The 17,064-nt window shown below is 37.1% G+C and overlaps 1 protein-coding gene across 2 annotated transcripts in view; it reads left to right on the plus strand.

Moving 5' to 3' along the window:
- Positions 1 to 11,956, plus strand: part of LOC144966502 (uncharacterized) — a 19,805-nt gene extending 7,849 nt beyond the window's left edge. The window contains exons 5-9 of one of the 2 annotated variants that reach the window (XM_078903118.1): positions 71 to 343; positions 5,288 to 5,544; positions 7,747 to 8,051; positions 9,177 to 9,408; positions 11,283 to 11,956. In XM_078903118.1, the coding sequence (XP_078759244.1) occupies positions 71 to 343; positions 5,288 to 5,544; positions 7,747 to 8,051; positions 9,177 to 9,408; positions 11,283 to 11,305 (1,090 nt within the window). In that variant the 3' untranslated portion in view covers positions 11,306 to 11,956. Of the gene's footprint in view, positions 1 to 70; positions 344 to 5,287; positions 5,545 to 7,746; positions 8,052 to 9,176; positions 9,409 to 11,256 lie in introns of both variants that reach the window. The other variant, XM_078903117.1, reaches the window with a different exon arrangement.
- The last annotated feature ends 5,108 nt before the right edge of the window (positions 11,957 to 17,064 follow it).

A 17,064-nucleotide genomic window follows, 5' to 3' on the forward strand; every position in this document is an offset into this window, starting at 1 on the left:
AGGAAAGGGTTAAATCCCACTGAGATCACACGATGAATAATCATTATTTCCATCTATCCTTTTTGACCAGGCGTCTTCAACTCATGACTTCTACCGCCCAGTTCCGAGTAGACTACAACTATAATAATATCCTATACGGTCTTATAGGGAAATTGACCGAAGTTCTTGACGGAAGTGGTAAAAGGTGGGAGGAGTTGGTGGATCAGCATATATTTCGGCCTCTGAATATGAAAACATCAACGTTTATAACAAGGATTGACCTCTCCAGAAAGGATTATGCCCGTGGTTTTCGAATCAGTGGGGATTCTAAAAATCTTGTCCAGGTCACAAGTGAATTTCTCAAGTAAGCATAAAATATATGAAGCTGGCGTAATCAGATCTTTGTTATTATTTTTTTTAGATCGTCAGTTAGGTGATTCGTTCTCTTCTAAACCCCTCTCGTTGTCTCTAAGCGTTAAAGATTACACATAGTTTTGCGGGTTGGTGCGATTGATCTGGGGGACCGAAAAGTAAGTATTTTACCTAAACGCATAGCATCAATTTGTCCAATTTGCCATACAGTGGAAGTGAGCGATACCCCACCCATTTTAAAGGAAGAAGTTGAAGCAGCAATAAAAAGCCTTAAACCTAATAAGTCACCAGGAATTGACAACATACAACCTGAACTGCTAATATATGACGGAGAAGAAGTAATAAACGTGTTCACAATGCTCTGCCAAAAGGTATTAGATCAGAAAGATGCCCCAAAGAATGGACACAATCCATCGTCATACCCCTCCCAAAGAAAGGGAACTTAAAACAATGCAAAAATTACAGAACAATAAGCTTGATAAGCCATCCAAGCAAAGTCATGCTCCGAATATTCCATAATAGAATGAAATCTAGAACAGAAGAAATACTGGCAGAAGAACAGGCAGGATTTAGAACTGGAAGAAGTACCGTGGAGCGAATATTTAACGGCAGGGTGCTCACATAGAAATGCATTCAGCACCAGCGTGCGCTGTACCATAATTTTATAGACTTCAGGAAGGCATTTGACAGAGTCTGGCATGATGGTCTTTGGAATGTGATGAGGAAATATAATTTTGAAGAAGGGCTCATCCAGACAATAGAGGCGTTGTATGGCAGGTCAAACAGCACAGTCCTGGTAAATGACCAATTAGGACCTCCTTTCAACACACACTACTGTAGGAGTCAGACAGGGCTGCATATTATTTCCTCTGCTATTCAATATATTCCTTGAAAGCATCATGCAAGATGTGCTGGAGGATTACCACACCTCGATATCCATCGGCGGCCGCCTTTTGTCTAATTTAAGATTTGCGGATGATATTGACCTACTGGCAGGCACAGAACCAGATCTACAAGACTTAACAGACCGTCTAGCTTAATGTGCATCGCAATACGGAATGGAAATAAGTACCGAAAAATCACAAATCTTGGTGAACAGCAACGCAGAAAGCAACACAAACATTACAGTGGGAAATAAAAAAAATAAAATAGGTCACGACATTCAAATGTCTAGGTGTGACCCCAAAGATGGGACTAGCACAATTGAAATTCGAAAGAAAATTGCAATGGCAACATCAGTGATGACTCAATTAACAAAGGTTTGGAAAAGTAGCACGAGTCTTAATGTAAAGGTCAAACTGTATAAACCACTGGTGTTGTCAACCTTGTTGCGCGGATGCGAAGCCTGGACACTTACAATGGATGCACAACGGCGCACAAGGGCGTTTGAAAGCAAGTGCTATAGAAGACTGCTACACGTGTCATATACGGAGCATCGCACAAACGAAGACGTCCTGGAAGAAATATAAGCTCGGGCAGGCCCACAAGAACCTCTTCTCGTGACTGTGAAGCGCAGAAAACTGTCTTGGTTTGGACACCATACTCAACACGATAGCCTGAGCAGGACAGTCCTACAGGGCACAGTCGAAGGTCAGCGCAGAAGAGGGCGCCAAAGGAAGATGTGGCTGGACACTATAAAAGAATGGACAGAGATGTCGGTTCCGGGGCTGCTACATAGGGCCAGCAACAGGCAGGCATGGAGGAAGACTGTAACTTCTGCTTCACGCAAGTTCCCCCCGACGACCATCCAGTCATGAGATTGAGTGAGTGAGTGATAGCATCAATAAAACATTCTACTAACACTTTCAGTTCACAACTTATTCTAAGCAGATTGCATCAAAGTCAACAACAGCCATTTCCTTAAACATTAGATACGTTTGATTGTCTCTTATTTCCCAAATGGAATTACAATTTGGTACTTTGCGGACGATTAATCGTGATCACCTATTTCTGAGGTGCATAGCTGTTTAATAGGGGCAGTTATTGTGTAGTAGTAGTATTGGTATTAGTAGTAGTAGTAGTTGTAGTAGTAGTAGTAGTAGTAGTAGTAGTAGTAGTAGTAGTAGTAGTAGTAGTAGTAGTAGTAGTCGTAGTAGGAGTAGTAGTAGTACTAGTAGTAATAGTAGTTTTAGTAGTGACTGCTGTATTAGCAATCGTTGTTTTGTTGTTGTTATTGTTGTTGTTTTTGTTGTGATGGTAGTGACGGTAAAGGAGTCTTTCTTTATCTAGAGTTATCTGGCTCAATTAGTACCATGGTTTGAAATTTGAACATAACGGGGCACAGCAGTGTAGTCGAACGCAAAAAAATACCGATTCAGACTGCACTCTTAGGGCTTGAGTAATTCAACTCGCTCTATAGAGCAGTAAAATTAGGTGCCCCAAACGTAAACAAAGGTCGAGAAGCACATGGCAAACCACATGTTCCTGTCTTGACAGCTCACGTTCCAATGTAAATTATAGAAAAAAAATAACCTTTATAATGTGGCTGTTAGGTGGCAAAAGAAACACATATTCATAAATACTCGATCATGCATCAAATAATGTCTAGATATGGATATTTTATGGAACAAAAGGTAAAATTTATCAAAAGTTACAGTCTATCTATTTTTAGACCAGAGCAAATCATTGCGCTGGTGTGAACAAGACGAGAATTATTCGGAGCCTGGTTTTCAGAATAATTTAGCCTTATATTATTATTTCTGCAACTGTTAGATTTTATGTAAACATATTTTCAATACTGAAAGTGTATTGCCTACAACTCAAACTACAAAATTGGGAGACCTATATTGTGCGTAAATTATTCCGGTCCCTAACGGAAATCACTAGCAACTTGTTATTGTTTACGTTTGGGGCACCTAATTTTACTGCTCTATTTCACTTTGTGGTGCTACACTGCCTTGCAATGGACACTAAATGGCATCTATATTTAAAATTAATTTAATCAATTTTATTTATAATGTATTCCTTCAGCATCCTTCTATCTCGGTGCTATCAGATCTCAACGAACAGAAGTGTGTTTTGAATCTGACTAAATCCCTCATCAACCATATTAGTTCTCATTCCTCATTTATATTTATCAAATACATGCCACAATTTCTGTCTATGGAATCAGATGAGAAGGGTGGGGATAAAATTTTGGACATCACCTCGGAGTCCAATGAGCATCTTAAGTTCCACCCTCTCCTATTTATTAACATCACAATGTTATCGTCGTCTAGCATCCTGTCGTTCGGCCCGGTGGAAAAAGAGTATTAAAAGTGGTTCGTGTCGTCGCCAAAATAAACACAAAATACTTAAATCTCAAATGTCTGCATAGTAAAAAGAATTAAATATTTTAATGCTCTAATTTATCAAGAATGGCAAATACTCGTATATTGATGTATTACTTTGTAAATTGAATTAGACATTTAAAACTGAAGTTTAATCTGACACCCCACTCGCTGTGTCCATTTTGGCAACTTGTCAAAGATCAGAATTTTGGCCCCCCTGTCAACATATCAGGGAGTTGGGTCCATTGATTTAGTTGGAAATTGCATGTCTTCCAACTCAAAGGGTATCGGGCAATTTTTGATTTGTTTGTTGTTGTTTTTTTTTCTTTTTTGATTTTTGTTTTGTTTTGTTTTATGTTGTTGTTGTGTCGGTTTGTTGTTGTTGTTGTTGTTGTTGATGATGTTTTATAAACACTGATTTGGTCTATGAGCTTGATACTTATAAAAAATCTACTTTTCATGCCCAACGTATTTTCCAGATAAAGATCCGGTATCGCAACATTTTCCGAGTAAAGTCCTGAACTGCAAGCAAGGAATGTTTGTAGTAAAATGTAGATAGATACTCCTAGTTTTTATTTAAAAAATCAAATCTAAATCTAAAGAAGTCTTTCAGAACCATCATACCCATGGAGGTGGAGTTTGTCCCGGTTACAGCGTGAGATGGATAAAACGAATTGCTTGCTACCCTTTGGATAGGACGCTAGTCTATAACAAAGTACTTTCCATCAGATCTAACAGACCTAGTTACTAAATCACTGCCGTGTGGACAGTGGCGGGGATTTTTAAAAAGTCGATGTCACCCGGGTTCAATCTCGGTCCCTTTGCACGTGAAGCGAGTGCACTATCAACTGAGCTATCGGGACCCCCACCCCAATTTTTATAATAAACAAAATGGCAGCTTATATTTTAATGTCCTTTTATTATAATAATCCATCCTTTATTCTGTATATAATTGTAGGAGTTTGACAGCATTTGAATTCCATATATTATGTAAAAATAGGGGTTAGTTTCATTCATCACTAATGGCTTGATAAGTTTGTGTCTCGACGCTATTTTTCTGAATAAAAAAAGTGATATCACACAATATTATATATATATATATATATATATATATATATATATATATATATATATATATGTGTGTGTGTGTGTGTGTGTGTGCGTGTGTACATGTATATTACGTGTGATGGTGAATGATAATGTGACTGATGTGTTTTTATTGTGTTATAAATCAGTTTAATGTTTAGGGTTTCTGCAGATGACTCGTACAATTTCAGATCGTCTGAAAGTGCGGTACGTACACACTTAAACGAAATTCGATATGTATTGTTTAAACACAAATTCAATAATGATACTTCACAAGTGTAATCGGTCCACTACGCTATTCCAAGGGGAAAGTCGTCTTTGTGGATTGTTTCGATAAGAGACAGGGGTAAGCCAGGCGTCAGCCGCAGTGCAATAGGGTCAAAGTGTTTAGCTCAATAAATTAAACGAGATGTCCCAACAAACCAGGGTCATCCAGGCGCTAGTGCAATTCCTTAACCAATCGGTTATCTCGCCTCTATAAAGTAATGAGAAAGATAACAGTTCTCAAATAATTTTGTCTGATTTTTTTTCTTCATATTTTGCATTCAATATGCATCTGATCTCTGTATTTCCTTATTCAGAAGGTGGGGAGAGATATGTGCTTCCGGTTCAATAATGAGCACCACCAAGGAAATGGCGAAGTGGATGAACTTTCATCTCTATGATGGAAAAAATGAGGATAACAGTTCTGTAATGAACAAAGAGCTCGTGGATGAGTTACACACAAGGAGATTTTTGTGCCCTCCTCAAATGGAACTGGACATTGAAATGCCTAAATATCCTGTCACGTCCTATACAACTGATTACGCTCTTGGTCTCCGAGCGGGATTTTATAGAGGTAATGGCCAGTTGTTGTTTTTTTTTTTTTTTGAGCGGCTATGTAGTCTTGTGGTAAGACGATCAAAAGGTCCTGGGTTCGAGTACTGCTCTGGGTGGCTCATAGTTGAGTCCTAGGAAAAGGCTCTTAATCATATTCTCTTACCGTACTCGGGTATAAAATGAGTACCTGGCCGTTAACAGCGTTGTCTAGGTCGGAAAATATTTTTGTAATATCGCCTAACAAACGTCATGCCTCGTCCTACATGTTAAATGTGTTGCTCTAGACTAGGGCCCCGCTTTGAGCACGTTTAATGGATAGTGCGCTATATAAAAGCTAAAAGATTTGTCAAAAGTTATTGTTGAAATTATGAAAAATGTGACTCCAACATTGTGGTAAATATTAAAATAATATATATATATATATATATATATATATATATATATATATATATATATATATATATATGTGTGTGTGTGTGTGTGTGTGTGTGTGTGTGTGTGTGTATTATACATTTTTAAAAAGTAATAGGAACGCGATTCTCTTTGTCGCCAAATTTGTTCGCCACGCACGTAGCCATCTGGCAGCCCTGGTGTAACTGCCTGTTGTTAACTACTCATTCAGGTCTCAGTCACCTGATTAGTCCAACTATATTTTAGATGCTTACTCGCATGGTCCTGAGTTTTATAATCGTTTTCACGAATTCGAGCACGAACCATTCTCATTAATTAACTACTATGGATCTACTCAAAATTACCCGAATGAACTTATTGAATTGAAATCCCCTCATGCGACTATGTGGTCTAGTCCTGGGTCCTGGGTTCGAGCCTCGCTCGGCGCATAGTTGAGTCCTTGGAGAAGGCTCTTTACTCACATTCTCTCATCGTAGTCAGGTGAAAATGAGTACCTGGCCATAAACAGCGTTGTCTCTGTCCGAAAAAATTGTAACATGGCCTAACAGGCGTCATGTCCCGTCCTAAATGTTAACTGTTGCTGCTGGCCAGGGGCCCCTTGAAAAACGCTTTGAGCACATTTAGGGAATATTTCTCTATATAAAAGCTCATTTTATTTATTATTTATTACATGTTCGGAACTTACAATCAGCCTCAGATGTGCTCTTGTTACGTACGCACTCCCCAGAACAGATTAGATGCAGTTAAAAGAGCTGTTTCATCATCTGTCCCCTCCCTTTGGAATAAATTACCTCTTGAGATTAAAAACTCAGAATCCCTGGAGGCATTCAAAAGCAGGCTAAAAACATATTACTTGAGAAAACAATTCTTTGCTTGATCTTGTGTATGTCTATGTTGATAGCGTTTTACGTATTGAAAATGTCTTTATCTAAGAGCTGTAGTCATTGTTTAATTAATGATATATATTTTATTTTTGTAAAGCTCCTATATTATTATATCGTGATGGATCATGTGATGAAACGTGAATTTTAAAACATGAATGTATAATATATACAAAATATTAATTTTTCGCTCTTTAAAGAACAATATTTTTCTCCTCAATAAAAAACAAACATAATCCAAGTCTGATATTATTAGACCATTTTTTCAACATAAAAACCATCCTGACATAATACTGTTTTGGGACGGCGAGTCACATATTCACCTTTGTAATTGTTTTCTCCCGTTGCAATGTTTTCTTGATAATTTTTTCAGAGATATTTAACTCTCTCCTTACCAGCCATTTTCAGAATTTTCCCTGGAACTTCACACCCAACTAACACAAAAAAATGTTGTTTTTTTCTACTCAAACAGAAAAGGTACAAGTAACCTACACCCCATACATATCATTGTCCAGTGTCTAATTTTTATCGCTTTAACAAAATATTTTCTTTATAATTTGTGATGTACATAGAATATCAGAATGACAAAACTGTTGGTTGCATCGTAACGAATGTGACGATTTTCCTATTGATGGTAAGGAGAGGGTTAAATAACTTCTATCAATTTATATAACTTTTCCACATGTCTCGAGTTGCTTTCTCTCACACGACAGGCACATTGAGTTACTCCTCCAATGGGACGTGTTTGTTTTATTTTTTATATAACCTAATGTGGGAATGCAAATTAAAAAATGCCCATTGAGCTACGGCAATTCCATGGAAATACGACATTTCAAAACGCATAATAAACTTTTAAAAATATTTTACAGTTATGTAACAATTTAAAGAGTTTTGATACCTTATATCGCTTTTATATTATTCCTCTACAGGACTCGAGTTTCTGTCCCACACAGGCAGCACGCTGGGTTACTCATCCTATATGACACTGCTGAAGAATGAAAAGATCGGGGTGATCACCTTGCTAAATCGCGCAGATTGGTTAAATAGACAACGAGGAGCCATCAACAATTTCTTAATGGACCTTGCTCTAGGTCTAAAACCTTACATTGATGAGAAAAGCATCTGCACGTTCCCACGACCCTGGATAAAGAACCCTATTAAACCTAATTCGGTTCTAGGACTCCCAAATGACACTGCAGTTGACCAGCTAGAATTTCCTATCAATGAATATGAGGTAGTTACTTCATAAATTTTGTACATCTTCGACTATAAGTGAATTTATTTTATGTATTATAAACTAGCAAACCCTCTAAATCTTCGATATTAACTAGCCACTGAGATTGAATGAGAGAGAGAGAGAGAGAGAGAGAGAGAGAGAGAGAGAGAGAGAGAGAGAGAGAGAGAGAGAAATGCCGGTATACAAGAATATAATGAAATAGAACAGGTCCGTATTGATGTTATGCATTTAGGTAAGATACTCATAACATGTGCCCGCCAGATGAATCCTACCAACACACAAAACTATGTTTGACTTTAAACATTTATAGTCCGATTTATATATTTTAGAGAGAATTAATCCCTCAATTCACTGTCCAAATTCAATTTTTAAAAAAAAGTCAACTTTGTTCCTTCTATTCATGCGATGAGTTTAGGTAAAATACTCACAACATCGTCCAGCGGGATATATAACAAATACCAACTGTATAGAGGAAATCAACATAGCTCAAGACGAATCTTTTGAGCCATCAATAATAATATCGTTCCAGTAATTAAGTCTGTTGGTGCGCTCAAATGAATCTGGCAACATGGCGGCTTAGGTTGCGATTCTCAAGGCCAGGGTCAAAGTAATGATCTATCAGCAGATATTCTAAATAACCATTTGAGTCAACGGGTGATAGAATTACCCTTGATTAAAAGAAAAAAAAGGCTTGCAAGTTACTCATATATCAATCTGTAAAAATTGTTTTATAATATATTTTTTACACAGATCATTAATATCATTATTTTATTCTTTCGCCGGCAAAATACGCGATTTGCAAAGTAAGTTACACAAAAGTCTCAAAAACAGTTCTCCATCAAATAAAGAAAAGATATAAATATATAATGAATAAAAATAAAGATGTGAATATTCACATTAATAAGGATAATTTCCAATGATTTCATTTCCAGCAGAAATGTCATCAATCAAAACATTTATATAAATATAATAAAAAAATGCTCTGTACAAGTGCTAAATTGACTTTAAATGAAACAAATAATTCAACACTCTCATTCACATTAGTGTTTGTCCTAAGAAATTGAAACAAACAAAATGTACTGCATTTGTAAACTAACGTTGTGTATTTTAAATCTTTTCCAGGGCGAGTATTCTAACAAGATTTTTGGAAAGATAAAAATCGTATACAACTCCACACTCAATTCCCCCATCATGACATACGGCTGGGCTGCCTGGAAGCTTCTCGTCGCGCCTACGCGCAAAAACAAAATAAAAAATTCCTCTGCTAAGGAAAAGGATCTACAGCGAATTTTCGCCAGAGGCATAGCTCCCGTAGTTCCATTCAACCTTGAGCCTTTTTACTTCATTCCGAAAAGTGAGTGGAGCAGGCACTTATGTTGGTAACAACAAGATATGAAGTGAATAGAAAAGTGCCAGAAGACAATAGAGAATAAAAAATTTTTCGCGGCGGTGGTGGGGTTTGAACCTGCGACCTTATTGGTACGACAACTCCGCCTGGCAGGTGAGAGCGTGGCTCTACCGTGTGAGCTATCCACGAACACAAAAATATTCGTTTCAAACTCAAAGTCATTACTAGATCCCTCTCTCACCCACTTCTTGAGATCGCCGATTCGTTCGTACACCACCATCGCGAATAATTTTGACCAGCAGTTAAGCTTAATAGCCAATATTCTCAACACAAACATATAACATAGAAACGATTGAGACATTGAGTATGCTCCGGTGTATGGGATGAATTTTAATTCAGAAAAGTGAGTGGAGCAGGCACTTATGTTGGTAACAACAAGATATGAAGTGAATAGAAAAGTGCCAGAAGACAATAGAGAATAAAAAATTTTTCGCGGCGGTGGTGGGGTTTGAACCTGCGACCTTATTGGTACGACAACTCCGCCTGGCAGGTGAGAGCGTGGCTCTACCGTGTGAGCTATCCACGAACACAAAAATATTCGTTTCAAACTCAAAGTCATTACTAGATCCCTCTCTCACCCACTTCTTGAGATCGCCGATTCGTTCGTACACCACCATCGCGAATAATTTTGACCAGCAGTTAAGCTTAATAGCCAATATTCTCAACACAAACATATAACATAGAAAACGATTGAGACATTGAGTATGCTCCGGTGTATGGGATGAATTTTAATTCAGAAAAGTGAGTGGAGCAGGCACTTATGTTGGTAACAACAAGATATGAAGTGAATAGAAAAGTGCCAGAAGACAATAGAGAATAAAAAATTTTTTTCGCGGCGGTGGTGGGGTTTGAACCTGCGACCTTATTGGTACGACAACTCTCACCTGCCAGGCGGAGTTGTCGTACCAATAAGGTCGCAGGTTCAAACCCCACCACCGCCGCGAAAAATTTTTTATTCTCTATTGTCTTCTGGCACTTTTCTATTCACTTCATATCTTGTTGTTACCAACATAAGTGCCTGCTCCACTCACTTTTCTGAATTAAAATTCATCCCATACACCGGAGCATACTCAATGTCTCAATCGTTTCTATGTTATATGTTTGTGTTGAGAATATTGGCTATTAAGCTTAACTGCTGGTCAAAATTATTCGCGATGGTGGTGTACGAACGAATCGGCGATCTCAAGAAGTGGGTGAGAGAGGGATCTAGTAATGACTTTGAGTTTGAAACGAATATTTTGTGTTCGTGGATAGCTCACACGGTAGAGCCACGCTCTCACCTGCCAGGCGGAGTTGTCGTACCAATAAGGTCGCAGGTTCAAACCCCACCACCGCCGCGAAAAATTTTTTATTCTCTATTGTCTTCTGGCACTTTTCTATTCACTTCATATCTTGTTGTTACCAACATAAGTGCCTGCTCCACTCACTTTTCTGAATTAAAATTCATCCCATACACCGGAGCATACTCAATGTCTCAATCGTTTCTATGTTATATGTTTGTGTTGAGAATATTGGCTATTAAGCTTAACTGCTGGTCAAAATTATTCGCGATGGTGGTGTACGAACGAATCGGCGATCTCAAGAAGTGGGTGAGAGAGGGATCTAGTAATGACTTTGAGTTTGAAACGAATATTTTTGTGTTCGTGGATAGCTCACACGGTAGAGCCACGCTCTCACCTGCCAGGCGGAGTTGTCGTACCAATAAGGTCGCAGGTTCAAACCCCACCACCGCCGCGAAAAATTTTTTATTCTCTATTGTCTTCTGGCACTTTTCTATTCACTTCATATCTTGTGTTTACTTCATTCCCCACCCTGAAAAGGTCAAGGTCATCGTGGGCTTTAGAGGGGATGCTATGGAACCGAAAAGAACAATACCTCCAATATTCTGCAAGACTGGCCAACTGCACGTTTGTATGGAAATTGTGAGAAAAGCATACCGGGAAGAAGCAAAGGAATCGCCGAGCTGTCCTGGTGGATTTTTTTCAACAATACATTTTCAATATGGGTTGCCGACAGTAGCAATGACAGCATCAGTAATTATCTTAATAATTTGTATAGTTCGAACTTCAAAAAAACGATGCTCTAGATTTTATAGTGATAGTTTCAGCACCGTGTCTTACAAATCGTTATAATTAAATCCACGACATGCAAACGATAAAGGTAGTTGAATATTAATCGAGAATTACAATATCAGGCAAATAATGAATATCAAAAGCGCTATTTAAAAAAAATAAAATTATAGTGGTTATTATGATTAGTTATTTTGAAAACGATACATATTAATGATTTGTTATTTTCCTCTTATTATCTTTATAATTTTATCATTACTTCTATCATTTTGATTAAAAACATCAGCATTACAGTCATCTTCATCATTATCATTATTATCATCACCACCATCACACCACTACCACCACCATTATCATCATCCTTATTCTTTCTACATTAAGCCCACAAATAAAAGCACGGTTTTTTTTTGCCTCTTTTAGCTTGATGTTTGTGGTTGTTGTTTTTGCTGTTACTTTTGTGTGTGTGTGTGTGTGTGTGTGTGTGTGTGTGTGTGTGTGTGCTTTTGTGCTTGTATGCGTGTGGGTTATTCTTTTTGTATTACGCCAGAGGTAATCTTTAATGGTCTTGGGGGAGGGGGTGGGGAGCTTCGGTGTTTACCTATTGCAAGCGATCGTTTATGTGATTTTATTTTGTTGTTTTTGTTTTTAGGGTTTTTAAGGGGCTTGCCACTTTAATGTCATTTCAGCACCAGTAAACAAGGAAATGATAAGAGAAACGTGTAGAGATCTGAAGTTAAAAGCACCAAAGAAAAAGTACAATGTTTGCTTTTGTTCTTAGGGGTTTTACGGCGCTTGCGAAACTATTAGGGTCAATGCAGCGCCAGTGAAAAGAAAGACGATAGAGGAAAAGTTGTATATATCTGACTGAAGTTAAAAGTACCAAAGGAAAAGTAAGGTAAAGTTGTTTTTTTTGTGTGTTTTTTTAAAGAGTGTTACGGCGCTTGCAACACATTAAGGTCAAATCAGCGCCAGTAAAAAGAAAGAAAATGGGATAGTAAAAAGGTCTAGAATTACAATTAAAGCATCCAAGAAAAGGTAAGAAGACAAACGGAAATTGGTTCAAATAGGAAACAGATGTAGATTCCAAGAGCACACTGTCAAAGTACTTAGTTTGAGATCACCAAAAAGTCTCATCCAGACACAAGCGCAGGTCCTCACTAAAAGGAATACACTCAAATGTTTAGAAATCATATATAATATCTAAACACAACATATTTTTTAAGGGTTTTACGACGCTCGCAACACATAAGGTCATATCAGCGCCAGTAAAAATGAAGAAAATGGGATAGTAATAAGTTCTAGAATTACAATTAAAGCACCCAAGAAAAAGGAAGACAAAGGGGGATTGGTTCAAATAGGAAACAGATATAGATTCCAAGAGCACACCATCAAGGTACTTAGTTTGAGATCACTAAGTCTCATCCAGAACAAGCACAGGTCCCCACTAAGAGGAACACACTCAAATGTTTACAAATCATGTTAAAAATGAAAAGAACAACAGTACATAACAGAGAGATGATTTACAAGGAAAAGAATATCATCTCCCAAAACTATAACTATACATTCGACTGTTTCCCTCCCAGCCAAAGACTCCGGCCAAGGTCAGGACAAAACCAAGTAATCTCACTCGAAGACAAAGACAGAAAGCAATTGGAAACAGATTAAGTGAGATAGAAGACACAGCAAGTACCTCCCTGCCCACTATGGGAGGTAGGAACCCCCCCCAGAAACACAACATAATACAGTGGAAAACAGAGAGATGATTTGCAAGGAGTGAAAAATATCATCTCCCAAAACTAACTATACATAGGACTGTTTCCTTCTCAGCCAGGGTATCCAGCCAGAACCAAGACAAAACCAAGAGATCTCATCCCAAGACAAAGACAGAAAGCAAGTTGGAAAACAGATATAGGGGGATAAAAGACACAGTAAGTACCTCCCTGCGACTATGGGAGGTCAGGAACCCCACCCAGGGTAAGGTAAAGGGGACTGGTTCAAATGGGGAATAAAAGATCCACGAATAGTCCATCAATTGCTTATTTTGACAATTATTACTAAAAGTTCTTCTACTTCTAGGCATAAACAAATAATCCCGCCATGAAAGTTACACTCAAATGCTTACTAAGTACAATATATTAAAAGATAACTATAATAGTATATAACAGAGAGAAGATTCACAAGGAAAATATCATCATCTCTGAAAAAAAAAAGATGCTGACACAAGCACAGGTTCTCACATAGAGGAACACACTCAAATATTTACAAATCATATATTATATGTAAAACAATAATAATACAAAGCAAAACAGAGATGATTTACAAGAAAAAAAAATATCAGCTCCCAAAACTCTATCCATTTGACTGTTTCCCTCCCAGTCAGGGTATCCGGCCAGGGCCAGGACAAAACCAAGTAATGTCACTCCAAGACAAAGACAGAAAGCATGTTGGAAAACAGATATAGGGGGATAGAAGACACGGTAAGTGCCTCCCCACCCACTATGGGAGGTCAGGAACCCCACCCAGGTCCTTTCGGGAAGACTTCCCTGATGGCAAAAGACTCCAACCAGGGCCTCAGTAAAATCAGAACCAGGATCCTATTCTAAGAACTGGAGAAAAAGTTTAAAAGAAGCGGACAAAAGATATAGATATAAGGGAGAGCAAGAATTTTCCTCCCTGACTGACCGCTGGGGGGAGAGATCAAAGCATCATGCGGCCTGCAAGAAAATGTTTACCCTATTTTTTAAAAAAACGTTCACAAAACATTCATTATATTATAATGTTAATGCATTTTATTACTCTTAGTGTTGTTACATTTACATATATAATATGAATATGAACTTAATGTTACATGAAAGAAAAGTTGTGGAGATGATGAACCAAGAAAATAGGAATACAAGAGCACAAATGCAGCAATTTTTGTATTAGTGGGTTTAGAAAGTTATAAACAACAATGCAATGATCAACACACAACACAGCATACTCCTATCTTATCTCATTTTAACACACCAAAAGCAGCGGTTCAGTGAAGCGTTCCTAACACTCTCACAACATGTCCCAAGCACAAAATTGTCCAAAACTTCATACATGGGGCACGTTTCTCATACAAAAATCCATTCATCATTTTAATAATTTTTATTATTGGTTTTAATATCAATATAGTCAAATTCTACAATATAAATATTTATACTACATTGAACTGCAAGAATGATTTTTGGCAATCGAAATGAAAGGAGACACACACACACACACACACACATAAATAACAAAAAATAATAAAGAAACTAACAACGGTTATCTTTGTATTGCATGAATTCATTATATCTTGTAATCCTGCGCTGTATCATGTTGAGGTTAACCAGATGACAAAGTTGAACTTTCAGTAAAATTCATCTGAATAATGAAATAGGAATAATTTATCCCTATGTTAAAATTTAGGTTCCAATTGAATTTTCAGTATCTGGTTCACTCCATCATAATACTAAATTTATAAGGCGTGTCACATATATAAGAAATGGAGGGAACAAAAAAAAAAAGAAAGAAAAAAGAAAAAAAGGAATTTCCCCAAACAAAACTATAAAGTTCAAAACGATGCAACTTCATACTGAGCTGGAAACGCATAAATTTGAATGATCTTTGATTCCATTCTAAGGAAGTTCAGAGATTTTTGTGATATTGTATCATGAAAGAACTACAACTCAAGTCAAAAGGGATTAGTCCAAAAAGAGAACAAGGTGCATTACACCAATACAACACTCAATCCACTTCCCATTCCATCTGTTACTAATATTAACCGCCATTGTGCAGTCAATTATATCTAACAACATATTGAACTTTTGTACAATAATGAAAGACTTCATATCATACAGCATTTCTTAAAAGTGAATTCAAAAAAGTTGATTTTAGTGTAACCTAACAAAAAAAAATAAATATATAAGACATGTTTAGTGTCAAAACTTCAAATATAGGAATTTATAAACAATACCAACACTGCTTGCTACCTTCTGTATTGGTTTTTATATCAGCTCATTCAGAGCTGATTAACATTTTTATTTTTTAAAATATGAATAGTAAACCCAGAAAAACACACAAGTTTATATGCAACAGCACCCCCGCACAGTAATTTACTCAAGCAAGGGCCTGAACAAAACTAATTGTTCTTCCACGACCATTTCCAGAAAGACACATTGAATGTGTTTGTATTTGTATTTAAGAGTTTTACGGTGCTTGCAACACATTTAGGTTATATCAGCACCAGTAAAAAGGAAGAAAATGGGATAGCAAAAAGTTCTAGAATTACAATTAAAGCACCCAAGAGAAAGTAAGACATAGGGGAACTGGGAACAAATAGGGATCAGATGTAGATTCCAAGAGCATACCACCAATGTACTTAGTTTGAAATCACCTACAAGTCTCATCCGGACACAAGTACAAAATCCAACAAAGAGGAACACACTCAAATGCTTACATTATACATTAAAAATAACAAATATAATAATACATAACAGAGAGATGATTTACAAGGAAAAAAATATCATCTCCCAAAACAATAACTATGCATTTGACTGTTTCCCTCCCAGCCAGAACTCCGACGAGGGCCAGGAAAAAAACAAGTAATCTCATTCCAAGACAAAGACAGAAAGCATGTTGGATAACAGATATAAGGGGATAGAAGACACAGTATGTACCCCCCTGCCCGCTATGGGAGGTCAGGATCCCCACCCAGACACATTGAATGGAACAATAATATATTTCATAGAGGGTGATAGAAGAGAGTGGAAACCTTGCCTCTAAAGCAAACAAATCCCCCACTCATGAACCCTGGTTATCTAATCATAACAACAAAATATAAAGTACCCTATGGAATAAAATTTAACGTTATGCAAATGAATCGATTTTTGTTTTATATTTTTAAGACAAACAAAAAATAGTTTATTAACTCGTATACAACAGCAATACGTGCAAAATTGACAAAGAAACAAAAACAATAATTTATTTATTTATTTATTTTTTTTTTTACTGATACAGAAAAAAAGAAAGATTAAAATTTGTAATACAACTTATCCACCTGCTTCTTGGTCAGAAAACAATTCAAAGATTACAAACTTCGATGTTTACTTTATTAACAAAATGGTTGATTAAATTAACCAAAAAAAAGGGCATGCACTAAACATGGCCAAACAAGAGAGAGAGAGAGAGAGAGAGAGAAAGAGAGAGAGAGATAGAGAGAGAGAGAGAGAGAGAGAGAGAGAGAGAGAGAGAGAGAGAGAGAGGGGGGGGGAGAAAGAGAGAGAATGAACACGATTTAAGCATAATAAAAAAATGCCCTCATTTCATATCTATTTTATTAACAAGATGAAGTGAATAAACAAGGTAACTCCCTAGATGACAGCGGAAATTCAACTTCAACACTGTTCCCTTCCCAGAAAAATTCTATAATCCAGTGTAGTAGGTAAGAATCAGAGTGAAAATCGGAACAACCACATAGAGGAGAAATAAGTTATATTCAGCTGTTCTGACAGTACAGCTTACACTG

The sequence above is a fragment of the Berghia stephanieae genome, chromosome 2 (assembly GCF_034508935.2).
Source record: "Berghia stephanieae isolate SIO BIC M18660-M18661 chromosome 2, UCSD_Bste_1.3, whole genome shotgun sequence".
Lineage (NCBI taxonomy): Eukaryota > Metazoa > Mollusca > Gastropoda > Nudibranchia > Aeolidiidae > Berghia > Berghia stephanieae.